Source organism: Dermacentor albipictus, unplaced genomic scaffold, assembly GCF_038994185.2.
Source record: "Dermacentor albipictus isolate Rhodes 1998 colony unplaced genomic scaffold, USDA_Dalb.pri_finalv2 scaffold_60, whole genome shotgun sequence".
NCBI classification, from domain to species: Eukaryota; Metazoa; Arthropoda; class Arachnida; order Ixodida; family Ixodidae; genus Dermacentor; species Dermacentor albipictus.
Genome location: NW_027225614.1, coordinates 98,590 through 124,207, shown reverse-complemented (window position 1 = coordinate 124,207; position 25,618 = coordinate 98,590). Strand labels below are relative to the sequence as shown.

At 45.0% G+C, this 25,618-nt stretch overlaps 1 protein-coding gene across 1 annotated transcript in view; it reads left to right on the top strand.

Moving 5' to 3' along the window:
• The first annotated feature begins 6,421 nt into the window (after window positions 1-6,421).
• LOC135917079 (uncharacterized) overlaps window positions 6,422-25,618 on the top strand; it is a 93,819-nt gene continuing 74,622 nt past the window's right edge. The window contains exons 1-3 of the mRNA XM_070530178.1: window positions 6,422-6,553; window positions 8,587-8,736; window positions 9,999-10,322. Of these exons, the coding sequence (XP_070386279.1) occupies window positions 6,505-6,553; window positions 8,587-8,736; window positions 9,999-10,322 (523 nt within the window). The 5' untranslated portion in view covers window positions 6,422-6,504. The remainder of the gene's footprint in view (window positions 6,554-8,586; window positions 8,737-9,998; window positions 10,323-25,618) is intronic.

The window sequence follows — 25,618 nt, the reverse complement described above, 5'->3', positions numbered from 1 at the left end:
CATGCACACACGCCGCGAACGCTCACACACACATACGCGCACTCGCATGCAAGCATATGCACATACGGAGGCACTAACACGCGCACACACTGTCTCCTGGCACACACACACACGCACACTATCTCTCTCCCTCGCGCATACACACGCTCTCTTTCTCTCGCGCGCACACACACGCTGGAAGCAGTGATAGGTGAGCGCGACAGCGATTATACGCCGGCTGTGCGAGATTGATAACACAGAACTTAGTTTAAAGGAAAAAAGAACTTTAAAAGAACTTATATTCTGGTCATACAGTACAGTTTAACAAAGGAAAACATCGCAGCGTAGTACGCAACGTCCGCTTTGTCTGATCTCTAAACAGCGTCTCTCTCTCTTCTCACACACACACACACAAACACACACACAAACACACACACACACACACACACACACAAACACACACTCTGTCTCCCTCGCACACAAACGCACTCTCCCTCACACGCACGTACTCTCTCTCCATCCGTCATACGCATACACACACACGCACGCACAGATATCCATGCGCACACAAACACGCACACATTTTTCGCAATCCTGCATGCTGAAACTCGAAAAGCACACGTTGGCACGCGTACACGTACACACACGCCGCATGCACCGCAAGGGCGCGCACAAGCGCGCACACACGCAGGCACGCACATACGCCGCGAACGCTCACACAAGTCGCGAACGCTGACACACGCATACACGCACTCGCGCGCATGCAAACGCAAATACGGAGGCACACGCCCGCACACTCATACACAGAGCGAACATGCGCATAGAACCATACCCAGGCACGCTTAAGACATGCACATGCATAACCACTCTGTACCCTCTCGGCTGCTTCTGAAAAGCCTGCACGTGCCAACAGGCTGCATAACACTCCCTCTACCAATACCTTCTCAATGCCAACTGTAATAAATCGCTTTATGGTTTAAATTTGGTGCTTTTTCAAGCCAATTTGCCCTCTGGCGGGAGGGTGCAAAACGATTTTCTCCTGTCGTTGGACTTCACCGCCCCTGGTTGACTTTCTTTAACTACTTTAACGTACCACCAATGTTCCGACTAAGTGCCAAAATGCATATGTTGCTAGAAGGGACTACCCTCTTGTTGTAGTCGTTTGAAACTTTTTGACCGTCGCCCTATATTCTGAAATATAAATTAGAAAAAAAAATTTCCCATTGAGTTACACTTGTGCATTGCTGTGAAGTTCCGAAGGAGAATGTCCAGAATTCCTGGACATGGTGAAGCCCTTTGTCGTACAGACGAAGAATATCTCAGTAAACTATATCCACAGTACTTCTTCCAGTGAACCCATGACCGCGACCGCACCGCCGGTGTGACGCCTTCACTATGCGAGAATCCTATAATCTCGGGGCCCTGGTCTTACTTTACGTGATTCAAACGCGTGATGCCCCACAGAAACGGGATGAACTTTCACTGGCCTCATGTGTGCTCGAAAGTGGGCCCTTGCGATAATGAGGCAGTATGCACGAAAACATCAAACAAGGCCAGGTAGTGGGCACTTTCCAAAATGCCAAGGGAACGGGTCTAACTCAATCGGCTACTCAGGCAGGACAAACGTCTTCTAGTCCCGAAAAGTTTTCGTAATCTCTCTGGGGGTTTAATTAAAGAACTTCAACGCGAAACGCACTCGTGCGGTTAACGTATTTGAAATATTGTAACGGTGGTTACGAGCCCTTTCCGAAGAGAGCCTTCGTAGTCGCAATTACTGCTTCTGGTCTTTTCAAAACGAACGATGATTGTATCGCCCGCATATTACAATAAAACCTGGAACAACGCTAGACAGCACTGAGAGATGCCAGTTAACATTTTATCATTTGTTTTCATCGCACTCAGAAACACATTCGAAATGTTTATCTAAAAACATAATGCGAAAGCTCTCACCTTTGAATGTGTAAGAAAAAATTTTATAGGGTAATTAGGACAGCTTTTATAGTATAATGCGCTTCAAGGAAGCGGCGCAGTGTCGCCCAGGCGAGCCTATTTAATCGCACGAAGCGCCGTACCACGGTGGCCGCAAGACGACCTCGCACCTGGCAGAACGAACGTGGCACTAGTTTTTTTAACAAAAGCTGTCACCAAAGGATGCATGAGAGTAAGAGACACGCTACCCTCGCCCTCTTTATCCTCGACGCAAGCGAGCCGCGGCGCGCGCCGGCGGCGGCAGCGCCGCGATAGCGGAGCGCAGCCGCTCCCCGGCAGGGTTGCCAGATTTGGCTACTTTTTGAGGCTGTTGGCGGGGAAGAAAATGCCTTGGCAACTTGGCTACTTTTCTGGCTACTTTTGAAATAGCTTGACTATTGTAAAAATTGGATAGAAACTTGTGTAGCTCATATTATGCAGCAACATTAGCAAATATTTAGGCCAACGCACGACGACGACACTTCAAATCATTTCAAACCGGTCCATCATCATCGTCAATCTGACCTGGGCGCTTTCATTTCATGCAAAGGATTTCGCACTGGTGACCTCACAGCGTGTTACATCTTCGCATTAACGTTCCGCGTCAGGCCTGCCGCACATTGGACTTCTTCGATTTTCGGAGTTCTGGCAGCCCACTGGCAGCCAGACGGCAGCCAGCTAGTGCTGGTCCTGATGGGAAGTCAACGTGAGGTGGGATCCTACGACAACCCGAAGCTGCCCGAAGTTTGTAAAATCGAACACTTGGACAGCTAGCCGCGGGATCAACGTAAACTTGCTATATATGCCAGCATGTCAGTGGCCGGTGTGGCACGCGCGCTCTCGGCGTAGTCGGTCCATTTATATATTCCCAGCTTGAAAATATACAGCTATATTCGGCAATACGATCACTTTTGGAAGATTTCGCGCGACTGGACATCTCACTTTGCAAAGCGTAAAAAAAGGCCTGCGACGCGTCCGATGTCAAGACGCAAAATCGCACGTAAATAATCGCGAAAACGATCGCTCGAGGATTTTATTTTATTTGTTTATTTTATTTATAGATACTGCGATCTTTTACAAGATCTTAGCAGGGTGAGAACATACAAGTACATTCACAAAAACATACAGTTTAAGCAATCATGCCAACGCTTGAATTCGAAAATGGCAAAAGGACAAAATGCATGGAAAAAAGAGCAAATAAAGTATGTGCGGTTGAGTCATGAGTACAGGTGCGCCTGAAAACGGGATAAAGAATTTTCTGTAACGACTTTATCAGGAAGTGTATTCCAATCAACTATTGTTCTTGTAAAATAAGAGTATTTGAAGCAGTTGTTGTGCGGTGTTAACGGGTTACTGCTAGAAAGTGTTTATGACGAGTAGCATAACCAGTTAAAGGTGTTAAGATGTGTGAGGTATCAATATGGTAGTGGCCATTCATTAGTTGAAAAAAGAATTTTAATGTCGAGACACGATTTTGTTCTGTAATCGAAGAGAAGCCACTACGTTTAAGGAGATCTGTTATAGGTGTTCGACCGTAAGAATTGTAGATGAATCGGACAGCTTTCTTTTGAATTCTTTCTAATTTCTCAATATTTGTTTTTGTGTAGGGGTACCAAATGATTATTGCATATTCTAAAGTAGGACGAACTATTGTATTATATGCCATGAGGCGGATAGTTGGTGTGGAGAATTTAAGCGATCGTCTGAGGCTGAACAATTTGCGAAGATGCCTCGAGCTTTGACATTCTTCGAGAAATGTGTGCCAAGATTAACTCAAACATTTGCACCTGAACTGCAGCTGTGATTCTGATTTGTGACATTCTAGTCATATTGCATACTGATCAAAGCGCACTTAGCTGAAGTCATTTATCCACGTTTCATAATATTTTTGTATGTTCCGACATTTACTAAAAGCAGCTATAAGTGTTGGCTGTGATAATGTCTTCATAGTTGCATAATACATGAAAGTGCAACGTTTTTCCATAACGTGGCTACTTTTTTGGCTGCATTTCTGTGTGTGGCCAAAAATGGCTACTTTTCTGGCTACTTTCCGAGATTTTTTGGCTACTTTTCACATTTTGGACCTGGCAACCCTGCTCCCCGGCCGTTCACAGCGGGTTCAAGTTTTTTGACCAAGACTGTACATGCTGCGTGGCGATTTCTTTTTCGGCGTTTAAAGAAAGCCCGCGGAATTCCAGATAAAGCCAGCTGACTGCTCTCGGGCGCTCTCGTATTGCAGCGCCCTCAGCCGTGCGTCGAACCTAGCGCTTATCGGGGACGACGGCGCTTCATATCGGTGCTCCAGCGCCGAAGATGCTGACGCAGTGTCGAGCGGATGCCTATGGAGCCGCGGTCGCTCGCCTCGCCACGGTCCGCGCGCACGGTTCTTTCGCACGAACCGCGATTGAGGGCGCTGCAGCACCATAGCGCCTGAGTCCAGCCCCGTGGTTTTAGGTCATATTTCGCGGCGTTTCTTTAAACGCCGGGAAAAAAAATCACCACGCAGCATGTAGTACGTTGCCACGAAAAGTTGGATCGGTCGTTTTGGAATGCCCTCTACAACGTAACGAAACGAACATGGCCCTCAAGTGAATATTTAACAAATTTAGCGTAATTCGGCTTAGTTAACCAAATTAAACGGTATGTAAAATATACTTTAAGAAGGGCGACATAACGGCAAGCCATATGCCATTGGTTTCATTCAGCTGCGGCTAACCACTGTGTTTTAAATCCTTGGTACAGGTTACGTGAAACACCCTGTATATTCGAAAACACTGCGCGTCCGTGTCGTTTCTGACATCCGCATTAGCTATGTGCTTACTTCGGCAATTATGCTGGACAATTTCTGCAACATTTCTTTGCCCTCGCGTCGCTTTTTTTCTAAATATATTCACCTTGTTAACTGCTGCACATATATCATTAGCGTACTAGACACTGTCACAGCGGGTTTTTCTTTTTTTTTTGCACTATCGCAGCTTTAAAGACACGTTCCATTTCATATCGCACTGGCAGAAGACTGACTCCCTGCGTTCGCAAGCTGATAGTGGTTTGAAATTTCATATGCTACTTCGCCATGACACTGCCCTGTTTTATCTCGCAGCTAAGTGGGAGAAAATGTATACACTCGCATTAGCTCCGCTTGCTTCGGTACTCGTTGCTTTCGCAAGGTGGTGGCCAATATCGCAAGGCATTGCTGGCGCTAAACTATTTTCGCAGTCGCCTGTTCTTTGACTTCGATCAGTCTCGGTATAGATCCGAGAAACGTTGTCTCGTATAGAAGGGGGTATTTTTCTTTTGTTTAACGTTATTGCCGCTTCCTGTCGCATCGACCACAGTGGAAGGTGGGCTCTCTAGGCGTGCACACGGCGCCGTGAATGCCGCAGCGAGCACTTCCAGATAACGCACGGTCGCGCCACCCTTAAGCACACCGATGATCACAGCGTCTGCCGGTGCAACAGCGGCGAAGCATAACAGACAAGAGTGAGCGCAAAAGCAAATAGTATCGTCGCCATGACAACTGGCATGCAGTCCCATCACTTATGGCGCGCAGGACTGGCGGCAATGTTTCTGCCTCGCAAGTGGCAGCGTGCTAATAGTTATTCTTGCGATGCGTTTCAGCAGCGCCCCAGAATTGCCGCTTTAGTGGTTGTTAATAGAGAGTTATTTTTGTGACTTCGCACAAGCAACACAGTCATGCCATTCATTCATTGCATGTGTTGATGCAGTACGCACCCTAACATTGTTGACGAAGCTATAAATTGTAGAACAATTCACAAATTTAAATCTGCAATGAGAAAAATACTATTTTCTGATCACAATATGTTTAACGAATGGTACTGGAGTCTTGAATTGTTCGATGTCATAGGGATGGTATAAGTGTTATATTCTGAATGTATAACTTATGTTAGTAACAGAATGTTCTTATTTTCTGCAGCGCTGTATTTGTTTATCTACTTGTCATTCTGCAAACAGTTGATACTTTGCAATGTGTTTAAAATTTTGCTGTAAATAGTTTTAATTTTTTCAGTCTTATTAGTTGTATTTGGTTTTATTAGGAAACTGCTACTTCTGCTGCTCCAGCGAAGTAAACGCCTTCATCAGGAGGTTTACGCCCTCCTTTCGCCTTACCTTGTAAACCTCGTATTTGGTTTGCCCGAATAAATAAAGAACGTGGAAATATCGCGTTGAAACGATGCCAGAATGCGGGCATTTCCCATTATATATATATATATATATATATATATATATATATATATATATATATATATATATATATATATATATATATATATATACATATATATATTTGCCTCTTACGTGACAGACCTATGGTCGACGAGCCATCTGCTGACGCCATTTTAAAATAGGGGACACTACGAGCCCTATCTGCAAGGCGCGCTGTGCACGTCCAAAGGGTATATCTTGCGCCATGTTCTCGACTTACTCTTAGTTTCGCATTGGCTGTTTATCAGAGCTGGCGCGCAGTGACCAAGCCATGATAGTTCTCGCAGACTGCCTCCAGCGGAAGGACGGGACAAGGAGTTCTGCATCGGCACGATGAGGACGGCTTGCGTGGTTTTGCTGCTGCTTTTCCTCGATCCGACAAGTGAGTGCATGGGCCAGCGAATAAATTTTTAAGCGTTTTTTTTCTTTTGTTATTTGTATCTTCTGTGCAAGTTCAAACCGTAGTGCATATAAAAAAAAAATTGGCAGACTCACCTGTAGTAGACGTCTACGCAATGTGAAGCATTTGTGATTTGTCGACAACTATTGTTTGGATAATGTAACTGTTGTGCATCGAACGGTTATGTGGTGACTATTGGCTGTAGTGTTTACATTTATAATGAGCACGACAAACTGTTTGTAATGGTGCGATATAACATTCAAAGTGAACTAAAACTTAAATTAAATTATGGGTTTTTACGTGCTAAAACCACTTTCTGATTATGAAGCATGCCGTAGTGGAGGGCCCCGGAAATTTCGACCACCTGGGGCTCTTTAACGTGCACCTAAATCTAAGTACACGGGTGTTTTCGCATTTCGCCCCCATCGAAATGCGACCGCCGTGGCCGGGATTCGATCCCGCGACCTCGTGCTCGGCAGCTGAACACCATGGCCACTGAGCAACCACGGCGGGTAAGTGAACTAAAACCAAGCGGCGCATACCCCGTGACACGTATACAGTGTCCCCATGAAGTGCACATACTTTTAAACTGCACTTTCACCGGCATCGGCTCACGAAAACGGCGAGATAGGCTGGCCCACCAAAAAATGCGTTACTCGAAGGACAATTAATAATTCACCAATTAAATGTTGCGCTTTTACGTGTAAAACCACTATCATATTATGAGGCACGCCTGTAGTGGGGGACTACGGATTATTTTTCACCACCTGGGTTTCTCTTTAACGTGCACCAATGAACGTTACACCGGCGTTCTTGCATTCCACCCCCATTGAAACGCGGCAGCCGGGACCGGGATTCGATCCCGTGACCTCGTGCTTAGCAGTGCAACGCCATAGCGCGAAAGCCATCGTGCCTTAGCTCGCAGAAGAATTATACTGTAGAAGGATCGACATTTGGGCGAGTTGGTACTGGTTGAACATCTTGAAGGGGCAGAGGGAGATTATTTAGGCCTTCTATATCAGGAAAAAAAGGGTCGCGTTGTGTAAGCATGCCGTCGATAAACTTGCATGATAGTGAATTTGAATTTTTAAGACGCTTCATAACGTCAAATGGTTTTGCATGTTTTTTTGCCTGCGCACTGATAATGACACCATAGATGGGAGAGCACGTGGCCATGGGTTGTGTACATAAGTGTATGTGTGCCTTCGAATAAAGTTAGTTGTGAGTTCAGCGCTGTCCTGTGTGTTCCTGCCTTCTGTCATCGTCTTTTTGCGCTGCCCCTTCAATATGTTCGCAGAAGAATGCTTCGCATTAAAAATGACGGCTATAGCCACATGACGTCACTATGCCGGACCACTTTCCCCCAATTCACTTTAATTAGCCCGTCACTATGCACGCTAGTTCGCAACTGCACAGGAAAACCAGCAGCAGTAAAAATCAATTTGCCGATTGGCACCGTCTATATGATTGGTTCTGCCCATTGAACTGGTTTTACACACGTTTCTCACAGCATTACTCACTAAAACTGGATGGACACTGCAGTGTTAATAATCATAGCTACCGCACCTAGGGACATTACCGCACATTTCAGAAAATCAGAATGAACGGCTTAAATACATTCGTATACCGAAACGGAACCTGTGGCACGATATACGCCGTAGTTGAAGGCTACCTATTCGCCTGGGTGCTTAAACGTGCACTTAAGTCAAAGTGCACGGGCGCGCTGTTGCATTCCACCCACCGCATTGCATCGGCAACCGCCGGGAATCGAGTGCATGACCTCCTGCTCCGCAAGCTGAACGCCCTCACCGCTGAGTCACATACGCCCCTTGGTGGTGTCAAAATCGATGAGGCGGAGTTCATTAGCGCAGTCCTGTCTCACATACAGCCATCACGCTCTCCGTTCGAATACTTTCTCCTTACTGTTATATACCTCGGCTTGAACGTGTTTGTGGATGATAAATAAGGGAAGGAAAATGATTATTGACATCGGCTTGCTTTCTTTCTTCCTAAAGGTTACGGCTATGAGGAAAAGGATTTCGAATGCCCACATACGAGTGTCCTTGTTCCAACAACATCAGTTTGTGACGGGATTCCGGACTGCACTCTACCGTCTAATGTTAGCAGCGGTGACGGCCTATCCGACGAAAGCACAGATATTTGCGGTAAGCTTCCCCGAAAAACTCGCATGCACATCAAAACCTAGGTACACTCATTCTACAGCTGGCGGTAAGTATTTGTGTGCTAAGGTATTTTGAGTAGGTGTAATATTTTATTCATTTTCTATCGTTCGTCGCAACAGCGCCGCGTTACTTTTCAATCTCCCGCGAGAAAAGAAATTTTTTTCGCTCTGGCGGGATATGCCCCGTTTGTCTAAATACGCAAACTACTCTAAACGATTCACCCTATTAGAGACAACCATTAAGCTGTTCGAAAGGTTGATAGTCGTGGAAAGCAATACAAAATAATTTATGGAAGTCGGTGCTAAATCAGAAATTTCAAACAGAAATATTCTCGTCTGATAGCGGACATAGCGATTGCCTTCTCGGTCTGAGACAGCATGCTGGACACGCGGTGAGCACCCCAGTTGAGGGTCTCACTGACGACAAAAAGTCTGTGTGCGTTACTGGTAGTAAATTTCCTTGGGCGCAAAGTCGAGGAAATGCTCTCATATTGAAAAATAATGTCAGCGCGACCAATCCTACATTCAGGGGTTGCCCTGCTAGAGCGGTCCGTGCATAACGAGTTTATGCTCGACCACATTTGTTCGGAGAAATTCACGGTGCAAACTAAAGGAGCACCAAGAACAACTACTAGACGGGCGCCAATGCAATACCCCGATTTTGCTCGAGACATGCTTGTGTGCGCTGACTTTTGAGTCGGGAATCAACACCGTCCGTGCGCATGGTCCGTGTATCAGTTTGTGACGCTTCTCCCTGCTAGCACAGAATTCTCCTAACTCATCGAGGCATTCGGAGGAAGATAACTGTTGAAGGAGCCGCGCTGTTGTGCATATTGAAGCCCCAAAAAACGCATTCTGTCTAAAGATGCTAAAGCTTCGTTTTGTTTCAAAAAGACCCGTTTTCTAAAGATTCGTCTTGCCAGGCCATAGAATTCAGATTCCTTGCATATTTATCTCTGTAATTGAAATTACCTTCTTGAAAACTCCGCTGTTATAGACGGGACAAGTGTTAAAAAATTTGACGCAGACTGCGCCCGTTCGTGTCACACTTGTAACGCTTGTCCCGTCTTTAGCTGCGCACTTGTCAAGAATGCAACCGCACCAACTTGTCCTGCTGTCCATAGTTTTCATACTTTTGTTTGCCATGAGTATACAGTTATGATTTGCAGTGGGCTCAAAGAGTCAACATTAGTTCTTCGAACTACGCAATGCAACAGACTAACTTTCCGCATGGTTCTGTTTCAGCTCCTGCGGCTTTCTTGGATAAGACCGAGTTCCAAACCCGTGAGGTCACAAGCACGTCCATGCAGCTTATCTGGTCGAAGGCTGCAACTGGTGTCTCAAATCACTCGCTCAAATTGGCCGGCTACTTCCTAACAGGAAAGTCTGAGCCTCATTCGTTTCAAAACACTGTATCTGGACGCTTGCACTCATATCACGTCCAGTGGTTGAAGCCATGGACCGATTACACCGTGATTCTGAGGCCATTTTTCACAGAGAGTGGCAAGCCTCATGTTTCGTACAAGATTGGCAGGGCAGCTTCGGTGAACGTCCGGACAGAAGCTGCTGGTGAGTGTGTCGATAAAACGTTAACATGTGTACCGCCGAACTTTGCGGGGGCTCGCAACCGATACGTCACTCCTGTCATTTTCATACTTGAGCAAACATTAACTTGAGCGCACGTCAAATCATATGTACTAAAGCACAAACAACGAAGACGAAGGAGTCGCACAAAGAGACAGGACCGAGCGCTGAACATACACTGGCGTTTTTCTATTGGGAACGCATGTTTTATAATGACGCCAAGCTTCTTCTCACGCATGCTCGCCATTATTTATCATCATCAGCAGCAGAAATAGCCTATTTTTAGGTCGATTGCAGGACGAAGGCCTCTCCCAGCGATCTCCAATTCCATCTTTCGCGTGCAAATTTCCTAATTTCATCCCTCTACCTAATTTTCTGCCGTCCTTGACAGCGCTTCCCTTCTCTTGGTACCCATTCTGTAACCCTAGTGGTCCAACGGTTATCTGCCCTGGGCATTACATGGCCTGCCGAGCTACATTATTTTTCTCCTTATGTCAACTATAATATTGGCTATCCCCGTTTGGCTTCTGATCCACACCGCTCTCTGCCTGTCTCTTAACGTTAAGCAATAATTACACGCCATCAAATCACTAAGAAAGCCCACGGGCATCAAAATGACGTAACAACCAGATGTCAGTCAAAGCAGGTTCGTTGTCTAAAAGGGACACCAATGGTTGACTCACGCACACGCTTCTGCTTTTTTATGCATACAGTGCCTTCATTAGTTGCCTTGCTATCACACCTTTGTGACGTAACATTACACGTGTTCGATAGAACTGCGCTTGGCAAGCGCAGCTCTTACAATGAGCGTCCAGTAGCGAGTGGTTGTCCCATTCAACATTGTACGGATGCTTGCCGAGAGGCTTGTTCAGACACGTTCTCGTCTGCCCCATATGCACACGCCCACAGGTGAGGGGAATGTGATGCACTACGCAGCTGGTGCATGCCATGTACCTATGCGTGTGCTTAGTGGAACGTTGTTATCGGGTACACTGTGATTGCTTGCGTTTTTGGACAGCGCTGCAAAAATCGGTTAGCTTGTTCTTCGGTGCAAATATTAAGTCAGCGACGTACCTCGACACAACCTTTTGTAGGCGATGTCACAGCCCGTGAATGTACGGAATGACTTCTGTACTCCTGCGAGTAGATTCCTGGCGCGTCAGTAGTCTATCCACACGCTTCTTTTTCATATCTTTGAGCAGCTTGACACTGTTCGCACACATAAGTGACTTTCGGTACCCTGTCTCTTCTACTCTTGTGACCTGCTCCTCAACGCAGATTCCCCTTTCTGGGTGCACAATCTTGTCAACGCCACCCTTAAGCACGAACTGGCAATGGTATTCTTCATTTTTTCTGTGCGCTGACTAACAACTTAATTTCTTCTCGCTTCTGAGGTGATACTTCCAGCACGTGTGGCTCCTTGAGAGATACAGTTCGAGGTCCAAATACTGCAGTTTGCTTTCTTCTGGGAGCTCGTAAGTGAACGTTAGAACCATTCCATATTGACCAAGCATCTTTTCAACCTCACGCATCGTTACTTCGATTTGATCTCGTCAATCGCAACCACGTAGTCATCTGCATACCTCAAGTACTTCATCTTTGCACACATAGCACGTCCGACCTCTTTGCCGGCTTTCGCGAGTAAAATAGTGTTGAGGACTGGGGCGACCCTTCATTCTATCCAAACTCCCTATCACTGTAGAAGCAGTCTGCCATTCCACCCTACGACGGTGTACTCTAGGTAGCAACTCGTGATGCGCGAAAAGCCTTCCACCTTCTCACGAACGCCAATTCATTGTTGTCGTCGCAGATGCGTGCCCACACACTGCGCATAAACACATCCTGGGGAAGGGAATAGTATGAATACTAAGGATGAAGTAAGCCATACATTACATTACCAAGATACCTAAAGCGTCATTCTTACCAAAAGTAAGGCTTTCGCATGCACTATATATATATATATATATATATATATATATATATATATATATATATATATATATATATGTACATAATTCATAGAGAAGTTCTGTAGGTCTGGTGCATAGGTAGCTTTAGAAACGAAGGTGCCCACTTACGAAAATTGCACCTTCAGTGTTTTTCATCTTTGATGTGGTTAAAGTCATCCGAGAAAACGCCTCACGTACAAACTTACGCATCCCCCTGAGACCACCAAAATTTAAGCTGCCGCCACAAACAAAAAAAAAACCTCGCATCGGAACGGCAGTCGAATTCATAAACTGTTTCCGTTCCCGCGAATCTCAAAAAGTTCATTCATGCATTCATCCTGAAGTGTGCGGTATGCTGACCTTGCTCAACGACACTAATGAACAATCCATCGGCACGATGTAATGATTTGCCACTAAAGTCAGCCACGAAGACACCTCACTTCCAAATGTATATCCCTGGGACTATAAAAATTTAATATGCTACCGTCGCAACAAAATACCAACTAACCCACCTCGGACACGGCTTCTCCGCCTTGCCGGCCACGCATCTGTCTGCCAGCTCGATAGGGACAAACGGAGCTAACAACTCTCTTCCCCGTAGTACCTAGGCGAAGAGAAATCTCAAAGACCGAAAGTCCTCACGTTTCTCTCTTGCAACCATTGCTCTTCGCGCATGCGCAGAAAGAGAGGAGAAATCCAATTATGATGTGCTCGTGCATCGGAGCCAGCTATGGATGAAGACGAGGATGAATGCGAGAGCAGTGGCACGAGCGCGTCTCTGCGCAAGGCGAGTTCACATGACTTTCGGTACCGCACGCCGCGTTTTCAAGGCATCCGTCCGATGAGGCATTTAAGACTTTCGCCTTAAAAACCGCATCTCGAACTAGCCGCCCCAGCCACTCATCATCAGCATCATCATCAGTCTGGCCACGCCTACTGCAGGGCAAAGGTCTCTCCCATACTTCTCCAACTACCCCGGTCATGAGCTAATTGCGGCCACGTTATCCCTGCAAACTTTTTAATCTCATCCGTCCACCTAACTTTCTGCCCTCCCCCCCCCCCCCCTGCTACGCTTCCCCTTTCTTGGAATCCAGTCTGTAACCCTTAATGACCATCGATTATCTTCCCTCCTCATTATATGCCCTGCCCATGCCCATTTATTTTTCTTGATTTCCACTAAGATGTCAATAACTCGCGTTTGTTCCTTCACCCAATCTGCTCTCTTCTTATCCCTTAACGTTACACTCACCATTCATCTTTCCACAGCTCCTTGCGTCGTCCTCAATTTAAGTAGAACCCTTTTCGAAAGCCTCCAGGTTTCTGCCCCGTAGGTGAGTACTAGTAATACACAGCTGTTATACCCTTTTCTTTTGAGAGATAATGGCGACCTGCTGTTCATGATCTGAGAATGCCCGCCAAACTCATCCCAGCTCATTCTTGTTTTTCTGATTATTTCAGTCTCATGATCCGGATCCGCAATCCCTACCTGTCCTAAGTAGATGTATCCCCTTACCACGTCCAGTGCCTCGCTACCTATCGTAAACTGCTGTTCTCTTTCGAAACTGTTAAACATTACTTTAGTTTTCTGCAGATTAACTTTTAGACCCACCCTTCTGCTTTGCCTGTCCAGGTCAGTGAGCATGCATTGCAATTGGTCACCTGGGTTATTAAGCAAGGAAATATCATCAGGGAATCGGAAGTTACAAAGGTATTCTTCATTAACTCTTATCCCCAATTGTTCCTAATCCAGGTCTCCCAATACCTCCTGCAAACACGCTGTGAATATCATTGGAGAGATCGTATCTCCCTGTCTGACGCCCTTCTTTATTGGGATTTTGTTGCTTTCTTTATGGAGGACTACGGTGGCTGTGGAGACACCATAGATATCTTTCAGTATTTTTACATACGGCTCGTCTACACTCTGATTCCGTAATGCCTGCATGACTACGGAGGTTTCGAATGAATCAAATGCATTCTCGTAATCAATGAAAGCTATATATAAGGGTTGGTTATATTCCGCACATTTATCTATCACCTAATTGATAGTGTGAATATTGTCTATTGTGAAGTAGCCTTTATGAAATCCTTCGAGCCTTTCTTTGACAGAAGTCTAAGGTGTCCCTGATTCTATTTGCGATTACCTTAGTAAATACTTTGTATGCAACAAACTGTAAGCTGATCAGTCTATTATTTTTCAAGTCTTTGGCGTCCCCTTTCTTATTGATTAGGATTATGTTAGCGTTCTGCCGAGAATCCGGTATGCTAGAGGTCATGAGGCATTGCGTATACAGAGTGGGCAGTTTCTCTAGAACAATCTGCCCACCATCCTTGAACAAATCGGCTGTAACCTGATCCTCCCCAGCTGCCTTACCCCTTTGCATAGCTCCCAAGGCTTTCTTTACTTTTTCCGGCGTTACTTGTGGGATGTCAAATTCCTCTAGACTATTCTCTCTTCCATTATCTTCGTGGGTGCCACTGGTACTGTATAAATCTCTATAGAAATCCTCAGCCACTTGAACTATGTTATCCACATTAGTAATGATATTGCCTGCTTTGTCTCTGAACGCATACATCTGATTCTTGCCTATTCCTAGTTTCTTCACTGCTATTAGGCTTCCTCCGTTTCTGAGAGCATATTTCATTCTATCCACATTATACTTCCTTATGTCAGCTGTCTTACGCTTCTTGATTAACTTGAAAAGTTCTGTCAGTTCTATTCTAGCTGTAGGGTTAGAGGCTTTCATACGTTGGCGCTTCTCGATCAGATATTTCGTCTCCTGCGATAGCTTACCGGTATCCTGTTTAACGAAGTTACCACCGACTTCTATTGCACACTCCTTAATAATGCCCATAAGATTGTCGTTCATTGCTTCAACACTAAGGTGCTCTTCCTGAGTTAAAGCCGAATACCTGTTTTGTAGCTTGATCCGGAATTCCTCTATTTTCCTTCTTACCACTAACTCATTGATCGGCTTCTTATGTACCAGTTTCTTCCGTTCCCTTCTCAAGTCTAGGCTAATTCGACATCTTACCATCCTATGGTCACTGCAGCGCACCTTGCCGAGCACGTGCACATCTTATATGATGCCGGGGTTAGCGCAGAGTATTAAGTCCATTTCATTTGTAGTCGCGCCATTCGGGCTCCTCCACATCCACTTTCTGTTATCTCGCTTGCAGAAGTATTCATTCATTCATTCATTCATTCATTCATTCATTCATTCATTCATTCATTCATTCATTCATTCATTCATTCATTCATTCATTCATTCATTCATTTTATTTATACTGTCATACCTCATCGGGCTATTACAGGAGTGGAGAATAAAAACAACAAAAACAAACATAGAATGCGACCGAGTTACAAGCTTTGACTCACAAAGCTTGTCTTAGAATGGAAAAGACGTATGAAATGCTACAAGGGAAAGTAATAAAGCAACCAGTCACAATTTGGCACTGCATCGTCACAGACACAAGAAGCGTCGCACATGTAAAAGTAAATGCATACATATTGGGTAATTCACTATGTGTTATTACAAAAAGTTGTGCTTTTAAGACTTTCCAAAAAAGGTTAAGGACATCAAGGTTACAAGAGAGTCGGGTAACAAATTCCAGTCTCTCATCACCCTTGGAAAGAAACTGAACTTGAAGCAATCATTGCGGGCGAGTGGAGGAGGAATGTACAAACTATGACGATGCGTCGTTGAAGCGTTCATAGGAAGCTCAAAATAATCATCTGGTTTGATATCTACTTCATTGTGAATAACTTCGAAGAGGAATTTTAGTCTGTCGTATTTGGTTCTGAGCTCAAGTGGTGCTAGATCAGCTAATTGGCATAACTCTGTTGGAGAATGGATGCGACGGTATTTAATAAATATAAACCTGGCAGCTAGCCTCTGTATTCGATCAAGTTTAGAACAGTCAGTTTTGGTGTGTGGGCCCCAAACGATTTTAGCATATTCAATAATTGATCTAACTATAGCTTTGTAAGCAAGACATTTACTTTCAGGGGTTGCCCGATTGAGGTTCCGCCTCAACGACCACAGGGCTCTAAGCGATTTGATGCACACACTTTCTGTGTGTGTATTCCAGCGTAAATCTGATGTAAAAGTTATACGCAAGTATTTGTGTTTTTCAACGTTCTCGAGTTTGTTGTCACCAATGTAGTATAAGTAACTAAGGGTGCGCTTTTTACGTGAAATATACATACACACTGATTTTTGAGGGTTTATGGCCATTTGCCACTCGTCGCACTATTTTTCAATTTTTTTGTAGATTTGAGTTAATTTCTTCTTGGTCTTGTCTCGATTGAATTTAGTTATAAATGACGCAGTCGTCGGCAAACAAGCGCAACAGTACAGTGATGTCATTAGGAATATCATTAATAAATACGAGAAATTAGAGTGGTCCTAGTACCGTGCCCTGAGGTACACCAGACTCTACAAGTGAGGGTACAGACTGGCAGTTACCAATTTGAACATACTGTTCTCTGCAACAAAGGTAACACGTGAACCATTTCGTGATTGCGGGATTTTTAAATATGGCGTCTACTTTGTGTAATAACTTATGATGAGAAACTTTATCAAACGCCTTTGCAAAGTCTAGGTACACAATGTCGGTTTGGCCACGTGAATTAATGGTTTGGGCGAGGTCATGTAGAATTTCTATAAGTTGAGTTGTCGTGGAGAGTTTTCTTCTGAACCCGTGTTGACGGGTGTATAATACCTTATGGTAATCCAGATATTTAATTAAATGTTTTGATACAATATACTCCAGTAATTTTGAATACCGCTGGTAAGGGCAATTGGCCGGTAGTTGTTGACGTCTGCTGTTGCGCCACCTTTGTGTATGGGTACGATTTTGGCACGTTTCCAAGGACTGCGGAAACAGCCGGTAGTAATAGATGAGTGAAATATAATGGGAAGATATTTTGAAACCCACTCCGCATAACAATAAAAATTCGTTGGGTATTTCATCTGGTCCAGGTGATTTCTTTATATTAATGTTGAGGAGCAAGTTAAAAATTCCTTTTTCACTGATTACTATATCCTGTATTGGGACCCTTTCGGAGGTATCTACAAAGTGTGAAACCGTACCGTTATCTCGCGTAAAAACAGACGAGAAAAATCACTAAAGCTGTCAACCTATTTATCGTTATTTTGGCTCGCATCCACGTGTGGTCGCTTTCCTTAAGATTAACGTAGCGCCGAAATTTTCCGGGGTCTTCTGCAACAAATTTTTTCAGTGTGATGCTATAACCTGTCCTTGCTCTTCCGAACAAACATAGTTTAGTAGAACTTGTTGTTGGGCGAGTTGGTAGGTATTAGCGAACATTGTTTAACTGCGCGAGCAAACGAACCACAAAGACAGCGAGGGACAAGGACGGGCGCAGACTTGCAACTAAAGTGGTTTGTGGTTCTTTGTGGTTCGTTTGCTCGCGCAGTTAAACAATGTTCGCTCTTCCGAACAAGTTGTTTTAACTGTTTACTTAGTTGTCGAATGGGTTCCTTTTATTATGAGGTGGGGTTTTGCGAACAGGCTTTTCTGTTCCTCTTGAGTTTCGTTTTAATATGTATAATTTCCCTCGTGATCCAAGGAGTTTTCTTCCTGACAATTGTGCAGCTTTGGGGACAAAACGTTCGATGCACTGTCGTACACTGTTTGAAAAAGTGTTCCACAGCAGGTCTGTACTGGCTCCGGAACGATAATGCATTAAAAACTGGTCGAGGGACTGTTTTAAGAAGTCAAGTGCACCGACGTCATCAGCAGCTTGAAAATCTAGAATGAACTTCTTGGAATGAGTACTAGGTATGTCCGCAGTAAGTTTAAAGATAGCAAAACCATAATATGGTCGGATAGACCCTCTGCAACTTCACAGCAAACAAGAGAAGACATCAAGCCTGGCGATACAAAAACCAAATCAAGAATCAAGGACGTCGTTCCGCATACTCGTGTGTAATCCATTACAACCAGGGTTATCTCGTAACAAAACGCAAGCTCTAGTAGTTGTTCACAACAAGTCACCTAGGATCAGAATGTTATCACCGTGGTGCAGATTCTAATCCATAAAGTTCCTAAGTTGAAACAACGAATCTATGGGGCATCCGGGGGGACGGTCACACCACCTATAAAAACTGTGCGACTGCCTAAGTTAGTTTTAATCCATACTGCTTCAATATCACTCTCAACTGGCAGAATCGGGAATGAAATGTTGCTTTTAATCATAATGGCAACACCACCACCCCTTCTCCCTAGGTCTTTTCTTATTACTATGTACCTGGAAGGTGTTATTTCTGCATCGCATATGTCCGTGTGTAACCAGGTTTCTGTTATGACCAGGATGTCTGGGTCATGTTCCAAAACAGCACATTCCAAAGCTTCAGCCTTGTTCACCAGGCTTCTGGCATTTAAATGTATGATTTTAAAAGCAGAGGGTTCCGGGTGATGAGTTCATGCCGTAGTTTTATCGGGAGAGGCGTGCCACTTGCTCCGCACGTTTGTTACGTCATTCCCAGTGTACATAGTTTTATCAACTCGGAGCTTGTCAAACAATAATTTAACTTTGGCACCCTTAATTCTTTCTTCTTCCGATGATTTCCAATGTATCTTGCGGATTTCAATAACTCGCCTGGAGAAGTCTTCATTAATGCGTACTTCATTATTGTGTACCTTTGAGTTTCCTGCAGTTGCTAAAAATTATAACTTTATCCCTGAAGTCTGTAACTCTAAGAATAATTGGACGACTTTGACCAGGGATTTTCTTTCCTAAGCCATGTTTTCGTTCGATCGAGTTTAGTTTCTGTTTTAGTATACCTCCAAAGATTTCCTCGTTCACCTTTTTCATCAAAATTTCATCTGTTTCAGATTCTTCCTCCTCTACTCCTCTTATGATAAGATTATTGCGCCTAGAGCGTTAGAGTCCTCAGTTTGTCTTCTCAAGGCAGCCACGTGCACATCTAATGTCTCAACACAACTTTCCACTTTGGCAAGCCTGTTCTCAATTTGGTCCATGCTCTGTAACTTCTTTTCGATATCAACAAGTTTACTTTGAATTTGTGATAGGTTTAATTCCGATGATACCTGTTTTGGGTGAATTTCGGTAATTTTTGATATAATTTTTTTTTTTGGTTCTGAAGCATTTCTTTAACCAAATCCTCCAGCGGAGGTCCAGGGTTTTCTGCTACATCTCCCGAAAGCGTAAGTAACAGGCTTGCCATTCAAAACACATCATTCCAACACTCCAGCACTATTCGTGGACATGGCAACACAATAAGACATAAGAAATTGCTAGAAAAGCCTGTTTTTCGACCACCAACCTGCACGAAGAGCGGCACATTAGGTGTCATCGTCACGACAGGGTTGCCGTGTCCACTGAAGAAAGTAAGCGCTGGTAGCCCATTTAAACCCAACGGCGAGGCGATCCACTTATCGGTCGGTGATGTCATCGTTGCTTTGCGCGGTTCTCCGTAGGCATCATGCACATGCGCAGCAGCTGAGATTGTATGGGGCGTAGAAAAGGTACCGAAAGCGTTGCCGAACGAAGCGGCACCGGAGTTCCCAATTCAGCGCCACGCCAGCAGCATCCGTCGCTTGTCGAAATCGTTGTTCCCGAGGCTGAAAAGAGAACAAGGCATGCAGCGGCAATCTGCACGAAGAGCGGCACATTAGGTGTCATTGTCACGACAGGGTTGCCGTGTCCACGTCTCAAGAAGTCCATGTCTCTTAGTTCTTGGTGAAGGCTCAGATGAAATGGGTACAATAGATGTTTCATACGCACTCTGTACACTGTTGTAATGTTCGCGTCACAAGACTCGGCAACTTCTCGCGTGCTTGCTCCGGGCTTTGCCACAAAATATACCGGAATGCGCAAATTATTCCGTTCTGCAAACTCTACTAATAACTGTCCCCTGCTATTGCTAGCACCTGTGTCATATTCCCCCACTGACTTGCCTCTAGCCTGCTTCTCGCCTACCTTGGCATCGAAGTCGCCCATCAGTATAGTGTATTTTGTTTTGATTTTACCCACCACCGATTCCACGTCTTCATAGAAGCTTTCGACTTCCTGGTCATCACGACTGGATGTGGGCGCGTAGACCTGTACAACCTTTAATGTGAACCTCTTATTAGGTTTGCCACCCTCTCGTTACTGCTATAGAATTCCTCTATTTTACCAGCTATATTCTTATTAATCAGGAATCCGACTCCTAGTTCTCGTCTCTCCGCTAAGCTCCGGTAGCACAGGACGTGCCACTCAGCAGACCTCAAACGGCAGCTGGAAAAGGGCCTTGTCTTTCAGTTTCCGCGTAGCCGAAATATGTTTTCTCGTATATCTGAATTACAATCCGAAGCTATCATGTCTTTAGCTTATGTCTAAGTCGTAGTTCCAGAATGCTCTCACGCAATTTACTTTGAACATTGAATTGGTTGAGTAAAGCACTTGCGCTTGGTGGAGCGTCTAGAGGAATGATAATGTGTGCTTCACTTCCGCACACGTGCGTGCGCGCGTGACGTACGTCGCTTGCTGTGGTGGTGCTTGTCTAACGCCGTCTAACGTAATCTAACGTCTAACAGTCCTTCGCGCTGTACGTTATTTTTGATCATGAATTACCAACTAGCCCAAGCAACCACCCTAGTTCACTTCATTTCTAGTACAATCGACCCTTTCCCTTCGTCTTTCCCCTGTTCCTCAGCAAGTCCTAGTGTTTTGGTCAGCGCTGTGTATGTCGTCTATCACTGTCCTTGTCCTTCGCGCTGTAAGTTACTTTTGATCATGAATTACCAAGTATCCCAAGCAACCACCCTAGTTCGATCCCGCGACCTCGTGCTCAGCAGCCCAACACCACAGCCACTGAGCAACCTCGGCGGGCGTGCTGAGCTGTTCTGTGTTATTCCTCACACCTAATTATTCCCACTATCACAACTTGAATACTTTAAGCGTGCAGTGAATAGCACTGCAAATACCAGGCCACATATCCGGACCCCTCGCCTAATCAGTACTTTCACGTTTTCCTCTTCAGGAATTATTGTAACTTTGCAATCCTTGTATATAATGCCCACACACATTCCCGCATACTTCGTATATTTGCTGCGCAACGTAGACCTGCGCAACCTTCAATGTGTACCTCTGATTAAGTTTCACAACAAGACCTGCCACCCTCATGTTATTGCTATAGAATTCCTGTATGTTACCAGATATATCCTTATTAATCAGGAATCCGACTCCTAGTTATCGTCTCTCCGCTAATCCCCGGTAGCACAGGACGTGCCACTCAGCAGACCTCAAACGGCAGCTGGAAAAGGGCCTTGTCTTTCAGTTTCCGCGCAGCCGAAATATGTTTTCTCGTATATCTGAATTACAATCCGTCAGACCTACTGAAGGTTGTTCATCACTACTGGATTTTATAGTGAATGAGACGTCTCGTCGTAACATACGAAAGTCATACAGAGACGTTGGTTATATTGCGCTAATTTATCAATTATCGGACTGAAAACATGGACGTGATCCATTCTTGGAGAGCGCCCCCCCCCCCCCCCCCTATGACAGCCTGTTCTGAGGCTTGATTTAAGTCAAGTGTTGTGTTGAAAATAACCTTAGTGAATTTTTTTTTTACAATATAGAAAGCGATGTAATGCGCACGTAATTCTGTTGGAAATAGTGCTTAGCAAATTTTTGATTTGTCTATTTAGTTCATAGAAAAAAAATCGCAGCACAAGTTGACGAGGGCAGGAAGACATTACACGGGACAACGGCTACATTGCCAACTGATGGTTTATTTTAAAAACACTGTACGTCATTCCAACTACAGCCCCAGGAACTGGACATCACACTAGTCATGCCTTGTTTCAAAAAGACCATTGAAAAATGCTGCTTCACGGACAGGCTACCATCTATTTAGAAAAACACTATCCCAAACTATTATGTTTCTATGACGTCCCCCAGGACTGCAGAGAGAGCGAACGACTGAAAGTGTATGCAGCTGCCAAGAGACCCATACTGCAACAGGAAGCACGTATTTGCAAAGGGGATTGTATGTTGTACAGTATAAGCATGCTACAGAACGGACATAGTATTTTTCACTTTTGACATGTGTTTCAACTGTGAACAGTGTTTCTGCTATGTAAATAGAGGGTTCCACACTAATATTCAGCAGTTTCCTTCTTGTGTTCACATTGTGTAAAATAATAAAACCGATGCGCTGAACTAAAAAGCACTCTCACACCTCTAAAAGAAGTCAGAGCACCGCCCAATGATTAACTTTCTATAGAAAGGTTCACTTCTGTTTCCATGGTTTTCTGACAATATACAAATGGCCTGCATATAGTCAATACGATCAGCCGAAAAGCAATCCTATAGAACCAGATCAGAAACGGGTCTACCACTCTTTTGCGTGCCAGCGTGGCTCTTGAGATCGGGCGCAGCCTTTCTCAGCTTTATTCTAGAGAAATTGCAAGCGTTGAACGTACGCAGCGTTCAGGTTTGATTATGAGAAAAGGTACTTGAGAGCTTGTGAAAAGAGGTTCCACATACCTGCCTCCTGCAGAGAGATTCCGGAAGGGTAAAGCACAGTTCAAAATGGCGTCTCACCGCTCCACACCTTCGCATATAGAGTTTCCTCGAAGCTTCCTGGCGTGTAAGCCCCATCAGAAAGTGTATCCGGCATGAAACTATAAAACAAATGGTTCATGCATATAATAGATGTATACGTGGAGTATACCATTAACGTTTATGGACGATGGGATCTGAGAACAAACCAAATATCTCCACAGCCTCACAACGAAATCTGGTATTCGCATTTGCAACCTCTACATGTATATGCGAACGACACTGCGGTACACGCTTTTATTTGCGATGCTGTTACACGCTGCTCTGAAATTAAACGTTTTCCAATATCCCATGGTCTGCAAACGCTGTGGTTAAATGTGCGTACGGCACACGCCTTCGGCACACTTATGCCATTGTTGAGACGCAGGCCGTGTGCCGAGACCGCACAAGGATAATCATCATCGGACCTCATTGTCGATGTACTTGACGACGAGGCTGGCAGATTTAGTATAGCATGAACAATTCTGTTGTGTGAGACTTATTTATTTCGCCAAGAAAAGAATAATAATTACTATCAGTAAGAACTATCGGAATTTACAGGCTAGGTCAGACGTTAATGAGTGCTAGTAATAGATAATTTGTGCTACCAAGTGGCATCAGCCTTGTTTACAGCAGCTTTAAGCGGTAAAATTCCTGCGCCTACAGGGCAGTGGTACACGGGAACAAATTGAAGAGACGGGACAGGTTCTCTCTGTTCTTTCTGCTATAAAATAACAAAAATTATCAATAGTATTACAAGCAGGCCAAACTCATTACTGGCAACCATTACCAACTCCACAGCTAAAGATGTGAGCACCGTAGTAAAGAAGTGTCCTAGCCTTGTACTCTGTGCCGAGAGAAGGAAAGTAGTGGAATATTTCTGTTTCGCCCAGCGACGCAATCGCTCACGCAGTATTGTACAGAACAATTGGTCTTGCGCATTTTTCGTCTACCACCGGATGGAGTAAGCATTCACATATCTAGGCGAGCAATTCGCTTTCGAAAGAGATTTATATGTAAACAAACCAATCAGGTGCGTTTAGGTTAACAGCAGAGGGATACCACTCATGCATCTAAGAAAAAGAAAATAAGATAAAAATGGGAATGAAGGCGGGTGCACAATAACACAAGCAGTATAGCCTGGGACAGCCGCAGGACCACCACAGACTATCACAACACGCCAATAAGCCCAGCCAATTTCAGAAGACAAGCATGGATTGTAGTGTGGAATAGTATACGGATTGAAGTATGAATTAAAGCAAAGTATGGATTAAAGTGCAGAGCGCCTGTCAATAATGCCTCGCCGGAAAAGTATCTATTGGGTATCCTGAAGCAGCAAGCCGAAGTGATGAAACGTTATTTTTTTATTGCTATCTCTAGTCGGCGTGTTTGGAGCAGCACTCTCACAGTGAGTGCGATTGGTCTTCTTTAACGTGGCATTTAACGTGACAGTTTTAGGGCGGAAGGTGCCCCATCCTATGTAGCCGGGTGGGTTTAAAATCACTGTTATGCGGGTGCGCAGCCAAGAAAATGTCGATCTTTCCACGTAGTTGAAACCTCTTGGGACCAATGCAGGCTTCCCCGCTGAGCAGGCCCGTGCGATGGACGCGTAATGGCAGCGAACAGCGCCGTTGAGCGTCCAGGGTTGTCAGGTGGAGTTGGTGTCAGTGGATGAGAATGTGCTAGCCAGTGTGGCGGCCCTCTCGCTGCTTACAATTCCAACGTGGGACGGCACCCATTGAATGGCCCCTTTTGTGGAGTGCCTGTTTGAGTCACTTTAGTTTCATTTGAAGAGAACGTTCCTCAGTATCGAATCTAGCTTACAGCGTCTTCCTGTTTTGAGGCTGGCACCCTCCGATGGTGAGCTAGTACTTCGTTCGCTTTCTTGTCCTGCATCTTGCGCCGTAACCGCAAATGGTTGCTTACGTTTTAACCCAACTCGGTGCTGGTTTATAGATCTTCTCCAAAGCCTCGCGTCAGCCGATCACCACTCTCCATATGTATTATTCATTTCTGTTGTAGCATATCGGCACATGTGCATTATCAGGCGCAATAAGTCTTGCATTGTTCCGCACTGCTATGATCGAGCTAAGTTTTCCAAGAAGCCATCAACTACCACACCTGGCGGGGGAAGGATGCCCCAGCAGCAACACGCAACTGTCACGGCTGGTGTTCACGCCTGATCGTTCTCTTCGCTTCAAGAAAGCAACGTCGCCCTCCTGACCATCTCGAAGTGGCCAATTTTCGATGAACGGGTCCTTCCCGGGGGAAAGCACAGACGACAGGTGGATGCCTCCTATTGTGACCCGTCTGAGACAGGTGCACCACGTGCACGAGTAGCTGACAGAGGAGATTAGCTCCCCGAGCAGCTCATAGAGGACAACACTGGAGCAGCACGCTGATAACTAGTGAGGGGTGATGGAGGTGGGGAACGATTCGGCGTTTTGATTGGCTAATCGATTCCCTAAATGAAAGAAAGATTGGTTATGTGAGGTCGTCGTGACCCCCGTGCTAGATGAGAACCACTGCAGACTCGGATGCGTGTCACAACCATGTACCAATGAAGTAATACAATCTTTTCTATTCTTTTTTTTCATCATCATCTCGATGCCCGGCTTCGTCGTCGTTTCCTAATTCTTGTGGTGAAGACCCCCTTCACCCGGCCGAGATCGTATTAGCACCGCATCACTTGGGCTATCCATTCCCAGGAGAGTGCGGTGCAATCTCCTCTCAAGAAGAAAACTTCATGTGTG